At 41.9% G+C, this 12,838-nt stretch overlaps 1 protein-coding gene across 1 annotated transcript in view; it reads right to left on the reverse strand.

Annotated features, from left to right (window-relative positions):
• The window catches only part of WDR70 (WD repeat domain 70), a 281,551-nt gene that overhangs the window by 266,121 nt on the left and 2,592 nt on the right, over positions 1 to 12,838 (reverse strand). Inside the window, exons 3-5 of the mRNA XM_066378869.1 lie at positions 12,324 to 12,407; positions 6,364 to 6,484; positions 2,539 to 2,746 (exon numbers count right to left, since the gene is read on the reverse strand). Of these exons, the coding sequence (XP_066234966.1) occupies positions 2,539 to 2,746; positions 6,364 to 6,484; positions 12,324 to 12,407 (413 nt within the window). The remainder of the gene's footprint in view (positions 1 to 2,538; positions 2,747 to 6,363; positions 6,485 to 12,323; positions 12,408 to 12,838) is intronic.

A 12,838-nucleotide genomic window follows, 5' to 3' on the forward strand; every position in this document is an offset into this window, starting at 1 on the left:
GTATTTTTTCTCTTTTAGGGAATGAGTACTATTATTTGCAATGTGACCCACATTACAAATAGTTTAATCTTGAAGCAGTGAGGAAAAAGGGATTAAAATGAAAGATCCTAGAGGCAAAGAGATAAGGTAAGTGGTAGAAAATAAGTCTGATCTTAGATGTTGAATTTAGAATGCTGTTGTCAGCCCTGGCCAACTGCATTGGCCCAGCATGTGGAAGTCCAGGGTTTAATTCTCAGCCAGGGCACACAGGAGAAGTGCCCAACTGCTTCCCCACCCCCACTCACTTCTCTCTCTCTCTCTCTCTCTCTCTCTCTCTCTCTCCCTCTCCCTCCCTCCTGCAGCCAGCAGCTATGGCTCAATTGGCCTCAGGCACTGAGGATGGCTCCATGATCTCACCTCAGGTGCTAAAAAAATGGCTCTGGTTGCAATGAAGCAAGAGCCCCAGATGGGCAGAGCATCGCCCCCTAGTGGGCATGCCAGGTTGATCCCGGTTGGCACATGCGGGAGTCTGTCTCTCGGTTTCCCTTCCTTTAAATAAAAAAACAATTTTTTTTAAAGAATGCTATTGGCGGTCAACATGGAGACCGGTTAGGGAGCTAGGTCTGGAGTTCAGATGACATGGGGCAACACTTCCAGCCATGCTGAGGGAACAGGAGTCCTGCTGTACTACACATTTCTGCATTTAAACAGCAAATTTGGACTCAAAACAATGATTATTAGGACAAAGAAGCAAAATTTGAGTATCTTCCATTCTGCTACTCTTTGACTGCCAGGAGAAAGAACAAAAGATGGCAGACTAGGCCAGCAGAATTCAAAAGGGCAATGTTTGAACACCTCAACAGATTTCATCAAAAATATTCTAAAACAATGAATCATGCCCTGGCCAGATAGCTCAGTTGGCTAGAGCATCATCCCAAAGCACAGAGGTTGCAGGTTTGATGCCTAGTCAGGCATCTATAGGAGATGATGTTCCTGTCTCTCTCTCCCTCTCCCCATTCCTCTCTCTCTCTAAAATCAATACAATAAACATTTGAAAAATAAAATAAAACATTTAATGACAATATTTGCCATTACTTAGTCATTCTCTCTGATTTTTACAGAAGAAAACTTCAGAAGTGTTTGTGGAATATATTAGAAAATGATAAATTTTCCATAAAATAGATTTTAGTGAAAATATTTTTAAAAGATTTTTTAAGCCCCCTAGAATTAATATCAAAGGGAAAAAATAATGTCAACACTGCAGTTTTAGGAATTCATTGTAAAACAAAATTTTTAATGAAAATGTCAAATTTATTCTTATGTACTTCTTTTCCTAATATTACATACACATAAACACAAGCACATATGTGTTTCTTTGTATATATGTGTGTATATCTGTAGTTTCATGTGAAATTTTTCAAAATTAAAATTAAAAGTTTTCTTTGCATGCCCTTTTTTTTTTTTCAGACAGAGAGAGTCAGAGAGAGGGATAGACAGGGACAGACAGACAGGAATGGAGAGATGAGAAGCATCAATCATTAGTTTTTCATTGCGCGTTGCAATACCTTAGTTGTTCATTGATTGCTTTCTCATATGTGCCTTGACCGTGGGCGTTCAGCAGACCAAGTAACCCCTTGCTCCAGCCAGCGACCTTGGGTCCAAGCTGGTGAGCTTTTGCTCAAACCAGATGAGCCTGCGCTCAAGCTGGCGACCTCGGGGTCTCGAACTTGGGTCCTTCCGTATCCCAGTCCGGCGCTCTATCCACCGCGCCACCGCCTAGTTAGGCTAAAAGTTTTCTTTGGTTAACGATGACCAACATAGGTTGACAAATTTGAAATACTAAGTGGTAATGAGTATGCAAAGAATGTCCATTTTGTAAAGTCACTGACAGATTTACAAAAGCTGTTAATTTCTTTTCTGACTATTACGTGTTTTATCTATTAATGACTACTGAGAATAATTTGTCACACAGAGGATAGTGGTCCACTCCAGGTGTCAAATACACAAAGTATACCAATGGTTTTCTTTTACGTCTTTTCCTTTTACTACTTTGGAGCTTACACAATTTATTTCTATTCTTTGAGCAGTTCTTAAAATTGTAACTTACATGCCTGACTTAAATCAATCTGAAGTTAACTACTATCTGTAGCCTCCTCCAAATAACACAAGGTCTTCAAAATAAGTAAAGTGATTTCACTACCATATCTTACACATTATTTTTCACAAAAATTTCAGATCTACTTTGTTTTTAAATCCCCCAAATTTACTCATTATTACCATTATTTACTCAACGCTTATGCAGATTTAAAAAGATATTTATTAATCAATTTCCCCTTTAGCACATTGCTTCTAGCCCTCCACTTACTATTTCTGAATTCTATTTCTGTGCTCCTGAAGTACTTCCTTTAGAGTTCCTTCAACAAGGGCTTTCAGTAATAAGCTCAAATATTTTCCTCAGAATTTGCTCTCACTCATGAATAACAGTCTAGGGAGAAAATGTCAACACTACTCTAAAGACACTACTCCCCTGAATTCTTAAATTACCACTGAAATACTTACTTCCTCGTCTTCTGAATCACCACCATCATCATCATCATCATCTTCTTCTTCCTCTTCCTCTTCTTCATGAAGAGGTGGAGGTAAACGGCCAATAGCTTCCTCCATTCGATTAACTGGTTCTTCCACCATTTTAGGGGGCAAAGGAGGGCCAATTAACTCATCATCAGAAGAATCAGAACTCTCTTCACTTTCACTGCTGCTTGTATCACTGAAAATACAAAAACAGAACTCTTTGCCTCTGCTGCAACAAAGGATACACTCCAGAAATAGTACTGGTTTCTCAGGAAACCCTGACTCTCCTTTTAACAACTTGAGTGTTAAAATTGTTTTTACCTTAAGAAAGCAAAGAACTTATTTTATCTATTTATCTCCCCTAAACATAAAGTCAGAAATAAAGGTCTCAACAATTATATATTAGCAGCCCATTAGTTAGATCATCATCCCTCATAAAGGGCCAGTAGAACAGGGATATATAAGGAAAACTACAAAAATAATACATCCGCAAGAAAGAAAACCACTATGTATTATCTGAATCCAATCACTGTTTGCCCCAAGAGCAAATAAAGCCAGTCATATAAGAAAGTTTATATTATTCCCAAAATGTTTCAATATATTCTCTAAAATACAAATTATATCTCAGTTCCGATCCAAGTTTGTTGAGTTGCTAAGATGTTAAATGTGACATGCCTGGACCTTAAAAATATCATATTGATTCTCTGTTGTTTTTCTCCCTAGCCCATCTGAGAGGGAATACACACTCTCATTAAGGTCTTCACCAAACACCCCTAAGCATTCTGGAAGCCGCCCTAATCCACCATCCCTCCACCTCCTACCCCATCCCAAAGGGTTGAAATTGCATTCCTAATTGTATCAATTAATCTACCCAATACTTTATAGGACTCAAAGCGTCACTGCCTTCCGTAAGGAATTTCTGGTACGTAAGCTCCATGAAAACAGAAATGTGTCCTTTGTGCTCATTGCTGTGTCTTTAGCACTTAAATGACACCTGACACATCTATTAAAGAAAACATAGCATTTTCTTTTTACTTTCATCTATGTTAAATATTGAAAGGAATTCATTTCCGCACACAAAGGTAGGAGTTAGAAAACCTCCATAAAGAATGTTCCCTTTGTTCCTGCAACAGTCCAGCTCCCTGCACTCCAGCCCACGGGCCTTCTTTCTGATCCAATGTGTTATGCCTGGTTCAGCATGATGGTCTTTACACTTGCAGTTCCTGCTGTTGGAACTGTTGCATGGCCTCTTTCTCTCCATTGAGGTCTTCTCAAATGTCACCTCCTCAAAGAGGTCTTTAGGGACCGTTCCCTTTGTCTAAACTTTCAAACACACCCCTATCGGTCACTATTACCTTAATTAAGAAAGAGTATTTTGTCAGTATTATCTCACGTCCTTAAGTATCCCTGAGGCATGATACAGACCATAACTTGTGGCAGTACCCTAACCTAGACCCCAAGTGTGACTAGTTAAGTAAGCAGCCACAGAGGGTAGTTACAGATAGTCACAGGGGTGTAAAGTACAGCATAGGGAACATAGTCAATAATATTCTAATAACTATGTGTGGTGCCAGGTGGGTACAAGATTCTTGGGATAATCACTTAGTAAGTTAGGTAACATCTAGCCACTGGGGTGTGCACCTGAAATTAACATAATAATATATATCACATTCTCTATCTTTGGGTTTTCAAGTTAGTATTGCAGCAAAATACAGAACTATTGAAACTTTTATAATTTTCAATTAATGGAATCACTGTTTGCAAAACCCTCAGCAATAAGATAAATTCCCAAAAACATACAATAGTTTTTGACATCTTATATATCATTAAATGTTCCTTTTAGGAAAAGGAGAGGTTTATCCTCTATCATATTGAAACCCAGGAACACTGTGAGATTGACAACTGAGAAACCATAGGCAATGCAAGACTGAATTTTTTGACTAGGACATAAAGGAAAGGCACTCTATGACTAGGAGTGGCAAACTTAGGCTGGTGCTTGTCTCTTAAAGATTTATTGGAATAAAGACAAGCCCAGTCCATTTGTTTATGTATTGTCTATGGCAGAGTGGAGTAGCAGAGAAAAAGACTGTATGGACCCCTATGCCTAAAGTATTGACTGTCTTTTATAGAAAAAGTTTGCTGATCCCTGCTCTTTACTAATGTATACAAAGATGTGCGTGTGCCTCAGAGAAGAAGCAGATTAAAACTACACTGTTATGTTAGGGAAAGGAAAAATCAGACTTAAAGTCCATGTAGATATTCCCCCTCCCTTCAAAGAAACAATTGAACGGACCAAGTTTACTATGGAGTGAGAGTCTGCTCAAGAGCCTAGCCTGAGCCTGACCAGGCAGTGGCACAGTAGATAAAGCATAGACCTGGGACACTGAGGACCCAGGTTCGAAACCCTGAGGTTGCCAGCTTGAGCACAGGTTCACCAGCTCAAGTGTGGGATCACAGACATGACCCCATGGTCACTGGTTTGAGCCCAAAAGTCACTAGCTTGAACAGGGGGTCACTGGCTCAGCTAGAGCTCTTGATCAAGGCATGTATGAGAAAGCAATCAATGAACAAGCAAAGTGTCACAACGAGTTGATGCTTCTCATTTCTCTCCCTTCCTGTCTGTCCCTGCCTGTACCCACCACACCTCCCTTGCTAAAAGAAAGAAAAAAAAGAGCCTATCCTGAGATACCAAACAGCTGAACTAGGAAATAGATGAGCAAAAAATGAAATGAAATATTATAAATGGTATTTGTATATTCAGGAATTTTATGTTTTCCTACCATGAACAGAAGAAATATCAGTCCAATGGTAGCTTTTGCCATGAATAGTTTATGGAACCAATTTGATAATTAAACATATACCTAAACAACATTTGATTTTTTTTTTGTATTATTCCAACCAGATTTGATATCTACATGTCTACTTATCTTTTAAAGTTCTTCATAATTAAGATACATAGTATTAAATTTCACTTTAAAGTAATTTGAATGACTGCTTTCTCCTATAAGCCAGTAAACTTCATAATGTGTCTCTGCATACATTCTTTCTTATTATCTATTTCTATAGAGGATCCCTCCAAATAAGGTTATCATGAATGCAGAACTTGGGGGAGAGGGACAAAAGATGTAAATGTCAAAATAACAAAAATTACAAACTTGTCAGCATCTTTCCAACTTTATGTAGTTATATGCTCTGCAGTCAAAAGACATAGATTCCGGCCCTGGCCGGTTGGCTCAGTGGTAGAGCGTCGGCCTGGTGTGCAGGAGTCCCAGGTTAGATTCCCGGCCAGGGCCCACAGGAGAAGCGCCCATCTGCTTCTCCACCCCTCCCCCTCCCTCTCTCCTTCCTCTCTGTCTCTCTCTTCCCCTCCCACAGCCGAGGCTCCATTGGGGCAAAGTTGGCCTGGGCACTGAGGATGGCTCTATGGCCTCTGCCTCAGGCGCTAGAATGGCTCTGGTTGCAGCAGAGTGACGCCCCAGATGGGCAGAGCATCGCCCCCGGGTGGGCATGCCGGGTGGATCCCGGTCGGGCGCATGTGGGAGTCTGTCTGACTGCCTTCCCGTTTCCAGCTTCAGAAAAATACAGAAAAAAAAAAAAGACATAGATTCCAACATTAAATCTGGAACACTTTAGAAAAACTCAATTGATTCATAAGGTGACATAGGGCCTTCTCATGATTGTAGGGATATGCTATAGTACTGCCTAAAATGGGAGAAATTATACAAGCTTTCAATATCAGGAACTTTGTCAATTTGTGTCATAAACACCTAGAAAATAATAGTTTAATAGAATACTTTTGAGAAAGTCAAGCACCTGGAAGATGACTTAGAGCAATCTCTAACCATATTTGAGCCTGAAGATGTTGGTTCAATATCTTCATTTTGCCTTCTCAATTCTTTCTCTCTGTTCATTTCTTCCTCTTTTTCTCTTGCTTCTGAAAAAGATAAAAATTAATTTCCAACAGTTAGACTTCAAAATTTGTCTGTATTAAAAAGGCTGAGCCTGACCAGGCGGTGGCACAGTGGATAGAGCATCCAACTGGGATGCAGAGGACCCAGGTTCGAGACCCCAAGGTCACCAGCTTGAGCGCAGGCTCATCTGGTTGGAGCAAAAAGCCCACCAGCTTGAACCCAAGGTCGCTGGCTCCAGCAAGGGGTTACTCAGTCTGCTGAAGGCCCGCAGTCGAGGCACATATGAGAAAGTAATCAATGAACAACTAAGGTGTCGCAATGCGCAACGAAAAACTAATGATTGATGCTTCTCATCTCTCCGTTTCTGTCTGTCTGTCCCTGTCTATCCCTCTTTCTGACTCACTCTCTGTCTCTGTAAAAAAAATAAAAAAATTTAAAAAATTAAAAAAAAAAAAAGGCTAAAAATTGGCTCTGGCTGATGGCTCAGTGGATAGAGCATGGCTCGGCACATGGACGTCCTGGGTTTGAGCTCCAATCAGGGCAACAGGAGAAGCAGCCATCTGCTTCTCCCCTGCTCCCTCTCCCTCTTCTCTCCTTCTAGCACTCCTGCAGCCAGTGGCTCGATTGGCTTGAACATGGGCCCAGGCACTGATGATGGCGCTGATGATGGCTCCGTTGAAGCATGTCAACCTCAGGCATTAAAAATAGCTCAGTACTGGCCCTGGCCGGTTGGCTCAGTGGTAGAGCGTCAGCCTGGCATGCAGAAGTCCCGGGTTCGATTCCCGGCCAGGGCACACAGGAGAAGCGCCCATCTGCTTCTCCACCCCTCCCCCTCTCCTTCCTCTCTGTCTATCTCTTCCCCTCCTGCAGCCAAGGCTCCATTGGAGCAAAGATGGCCCGGGCGCTGGGGATGGCTCCATGGCCTCTGCCTCAGGCGCTAGACTGGCTCTGGTCGCAACAAAGCAATGCCCGGGATGGGCAGAGCATCGCCCCCCGGTGGGCGTGCCGGGTGGATCCCGGTTGGGCGCATGCGGGAGTCTGTCTGACTGTCTCTCCCCATTTCCAGCTTCAGAAAAATGCAAAAAAAAAAAAAAAAAATTTAAAAAAAAAAATAGCTCAGTACTTGAGCATCAGCCCCAGATGGGGGTTGCTGGGTAGATCCCATTTGGGATCCATGCAGAGTCTGCCTCACTATCTCCCCATCTCTCACCTATAAAGAAAAAAAGGCTAAAAATTAATAAAGCATTAAGATGTAACTTAAGAGTGTTAGAACTAACAGCAAAATAGTATCACTGTAAATGTCCAACACTGGGAAAATAACTGAATTACTGTATAGCAACATAACACAAAAAGAAGCCAATAATTAGTCACGGAAAAATGTACAAATCTGGATATAGTAACAGATATGCTAAACAAAATCATCAAGTGACTAGAGTATGAACCAGAATATGTAAAACTATGTGGAAGGTGATAAGTAAAAAAAGTATTCAAAGGTAAGATTTTTATATAACTCAGTTTTTAATTTTTTAATTATTTTTTTCAATTATAGTTTACATTCAATATTATTTTGTATCAGTTTCAGGTGGATAGCATTGTGGTTAGACAATCATATATTTTATAAAGTATTCCCCCAATATTTCAAGTACCCACCTGGCATCATACACAGTTATGACAATGTTATTGACTATATTTCCTATGCTGTACTTTAAATCCTCACATAATTTCACTTTTTATTTTTAATGTTTTAAACCATAAATTCAGCACTTTGCTCATTTCTGAAACTCACACTCTCATACCAAAATAATGAGAAAATTTCAAGTACATTATTTTTGTAGAGTTGTTTACCTTGGAAAGATAAAAATTTATTTAAGGTTCAGGTCTTAACAGTTCTGACACTAATCAGGAAACATAACGTCTGATAATCTCACCCTACAATGCAGGACACACAGTAAGTAAATGAATTATAGGCACAGCCTGGTTCTCAATCACTATCATCCTCAATAACCTGAGATAATCTTTAACAGTTGTTCCTTAATAATGAAAAACAGTACACCCAAAGTTAAGCAGTATCAAAGGGCACTTATTAATTAGAATGATGACTCTCCAGGGTCTTTCCTTGCTGGGATATGAAGGATGATGAACAAGGAGATGCCAGCAAACATCGGCCAGTAACCAGGTAGTTTTCTTTGTCAAACTTGGGACCCACACCTCTCCAGGAAGAGGTAAGGCAGTACTATGGCTCTAGCTCATGGGTTTTGTTTTTGTTTCTTAGGTTCTCCACTAAGCTTAGCTTAGGACTCAACAATCCTACACTCTGATAGCTGGAGGAGGTTGGAAAAAAACAGAGGGATACTGTCCAAATTTAAGAGTGGGCCTGCTTGGCTCCTGCCATCTTTCAGCTTCTCGTCAACCCCCCACAAACCCTCCGAGGCAGGGGCGAGGTTGGGGGTTAACTACAGGCCACCATGTTTGGATACCTGCGCTCTAGACTCAGGTCTTAGGGACAATTCTGACCCTAACCAGGACACACACCAAGGCATACATTATTAGCCACCTACTCACCCCCCTTTTTTTTTCTTGCTAAAAAAAGTTATCTCTGGGTAGGAGGCAGTACTGTGTTCAGGAGATACTGAGCCTGTCCCCACCCAGAGGGGCTAACCTCAGCTCCAAGTCAACCAAACTGCTCTCGCCAATGGCTGTTTTTGAAACTGATGTGCTGCCCTAAGACTAGCCAGGAAGATGTGAAGGCAAGTCAGCTGAGAGCACATTTGAAAAAGGTTTTCTTCCTCCTAAACATGATACAATTTCCTTTCCACCTGTGCCTGTGGTCATCTTCATGTAACAAAATTCTGCTCACACTTCTGGGTCATGAGGGCAATCAACTGAGGACAAGCCAATACCCTAAAGCTGGCAAAACAGAAAAGGGAGAGAAAACTTTGCGTCTTTCAATCAGAACTCAGAAAACGGAAGAGCCCCATTCCTGAATTCTTGTCAAGTGTGATACTAAATTTGTCCTATTTAAGAAATTTGTAATTAGCTCCTCTAGGACTTCTTTGCAAGCAATTAAAAGCATCTTAACATCAGCCTTAATTTATCATAAATAATCGCAGCTAATACTTACATGGAGCTTACTGTGTACCAGGTAGTGTTTTTAGCACTTCCTATATAACCTTTAATCTTCGTAGCAACCTCTGAAGTAGGTACTATTGCTTTCAGCTTTATTGAGGTATAACTGACAAAATTGTGAGACAAAGAGTACAATGTGACGATTTAATACACATATAAATTGTGAAAGTTTCTCAAAATGGAGTCAACGAGCACATCCATCACCGCTCAGATATACCCTTCTTTCTTTATTGTGAAAACATTTAAGTTCTACTCACTCAGTGCATTTCAATTATACAGTACAGGAGAAGTAGGCACTATCACCCTAGCATTACAACTGAGGCGTCTAAGGCACAGAGGAGTTAAGTAACAGAGGTAAGTCCCAGAGCAGTGAACTGAGTTTCCGCAACTGACTCTTTTATGCCATGACAAGGCTTTCTAGAGACTAAAATTGTAACACCATTCTTTTAACATTGTTTCTGTAAGTGATGACCTGTTATCTAATATATGACTGCAGAAACAGCCTTTTTCACTTGAGAATTCTAGGAACCAACTTCAAAAGCAGCAGACTCCGACCTTAAACCCATTCCAGCTCCAGGTTTGCTGACCTTCAACCTGTCACTTGAACAGGTTGTGTTGGCATGTATGTAGTCCCCTTACTGAGAGCTCTCAATGCCCTCCTTGTGATCCCTCTGTTGTTTTTATTCCCTCCTCCTCCATCCGTAGGAAAATCCTGCCTTTGTCAAATTGTGAAGATGGTCTTTGTGGCTAGGGTCCACCGTCTTCTCAAGCTGTCGGCTCTTGAACAGTCGGTTTTTTCCTCCCATCAGCCAATCTCTTGATTATTGGCTTTTGAGCAGCAGACAGCCAAACCTGGGTGCAGCATCAAAATTATCTAAAGAGCACCACCTATCCCACATAACAACGAGCCTGCCTCTCTCCAAAGGGCGGGAGAGTCCAGCCTTCGCTGCATGCTTGTCATCAGACGATCTGAAAATTGTGACCCTCCCACCTGTCTCACTAGACTTCCTCAGCAGTGGATAACACTCCAAGCTATTTGTCTCATCCTAGCGAAGCATCTTTCTAATTTTAATTATTATTTTTTTTTTTTTTTTTTTGCATTTTTCTGAAGTTGGAAATGGGGAGGCAGTCAGACAGACTCCCGCATGCGCCCGACCGGGCGGGATCCACCCGGCATGCCCACCAGGGCATGCCAGCCAGACCCTGGCTCTGCCCATCCGGGATGTCGCTCTGCCGCAATCAGAGCCATTCTAGCGCCTGCGGCAGAGGCCACAGAGCCATCCTCAGTGCCCGGGCACTGAGAATGATCTTTTCAAAAAACTGTTATTCCAGACACCAAAAAGATTTCATGTGAAGCTCACTTCCCAAATATTAAATATTTCTCCTATACAATTTTTCATTTTAAAACCAACTGCCTGGCCCTGGCCAGTTGGCTCAGCGGTAGAGCATCGGCCTGGCGTGTAGAAATCCCGGATATGATTCCTGGCCAGGGCCCACAGGAGAAGAGCCCATCTGCTTCTTGACCCTCCCCCCCTCCTTCCTCTCTGTCTCTCTCTTCCCCTCCCGCAGCCAAGGCTCCATTGGAGCAAAGTTGGCCCAGGCGCTGAGGATGGCTCTATGGCCTCCACCTCAGGCACCAGAATGGATCCTGTTGCAACGGAACAGTGGCCAGATGGGCAGAGCATCGCCCCCTGGTGGGCATGCTGGGTAGATCCCGGTCAGGTGCATGTGGGAGTCTGTCTCTCTGCCTCCCTGCTTCTCACTTTGGAAAAATACAAAAAAACAAACAAACAAAAAACCCCAACAGCCTGACCTGTGGTGGCACAGCGGATAAATCACTGACCTGGAATGCTGAAGTTGCTGGTTCAAAACCCTAGGCTTGCCCCATCAAGGCACAAATGAGAAGAGACTATTACGAGTTGATGCTTCCTGTTCCTCTCCTCCCCTTTTTTTTTCTCTCTCTCTCCTCTCTCTAAAAATAAATAAAAAATTTTTAAAAACCTAAGATCTACAGTGACAAGTACCAAAATAACATTCACTTGAATTTTTCCAGGAGTCCTGATGTTTAGCCCCTTCTGCTCTATCAGGTTTCATCTGTCCCTTCTCTAGTGTAAGAATGATTTGAAGCAGTGCCAAAGAAAGCAGTAGAGGAATCAGTCTCCTTCAAAGACCCTGCAGTGGTGCCTAGAATTGGCAACTGCCTGGTATCAAACCAGGTAGTCTGGAAGTTAAGTCCTTCATTAAATGTCTGACAAAACTCATTAATGCAGGGATTCAACAGCAGCGGCCACATTCACTGTATGTCTCAATTTTCTATACTGTCTGGGTCAACAGTCAGTGATGTACACAGCTTTGAGAGCCACCTCTCGCCCAGCCTTCCAAATACTGGTTCCGCTGTAAGCAGGAAAGAAAAAAATGAAATGAGAATCAGATAGAGGTGGAAAGAGAGGTAATAAAGAAACTGCTATTCTGATTCTTATATATCAATTTAGAATCTTTGTCTATAGCACACAATTCTAAAATATTTTAGCACTCAGATCTTTTTATTCTATTTAGATGCAACTTTTATCATGTCAAAAACAAAACAAAAAACTCACTTCTGCTTCCAAAGGAACCAGTACATATGGCCTTTTAACAATTTTGAACTTTTTTTTCAGTACTACAACAGTCAATATCCCTGTGTAAGGTGTATACAGTATTTAAACCAATAAAACAGCAGAGAATTTAACTTCTTACCCAGTGTTTTCCGACTTCTTTCCACAGCTGTTCTTCGAGTTTGTTCAAACATTGCTTCCAAATCAAATGTGCGAGCTTTTTTCCCTAAAATAAAAGCAAGTAGCAAACTGTGATCGACCTGCACTAATCTGGCCAAACTTTAATACTCAATACTAGTTGATCAAAAATCACTTTGTTTAATTTACATAATGGCTACAAGATAACCATAAACATCAAGAAAGGAGGTACTTCTCTGGCGATTTTTTTTTTTTTTTTTTTCCATTTTTCTGAAGCTGGAAACAGGGAGAGACAGTCAGACAGACTCCCGCATGCGCCCGACCGGGATCCACCCGGCACGCCCACCATGGGGCGGCGCTCTGCCCACCAGGGGGCGATGCTCTGCCCATCCTGGGCGTCGCCATATTGCGACCAGAGCCACTCTAGCGCCTGGGGCAGAGGCCGAGGAGCCATCCCCAGCGCCCGGGCCATCTTTGCTCCAATGGAGCCTTGGCTGCGGGAGGGGAAGAGAGAGACAG

Source organism: Saccopteryx leptura, chromosome 1, assembly GCF_036850995.1.
Source record: "Saccopteryx leptura isolate mSacLep1 chromosome 1, mSacLep1_pri_phased_curated, whole genome shotgun sequence".
In the NCBI taxonomy this organism is placed as follows: Eukaryota; Metazoa; Chordata; class Mammalia; order Chiroptera; family Emballonuridae; genus Saccopteryx; species Saccopteryx leptura.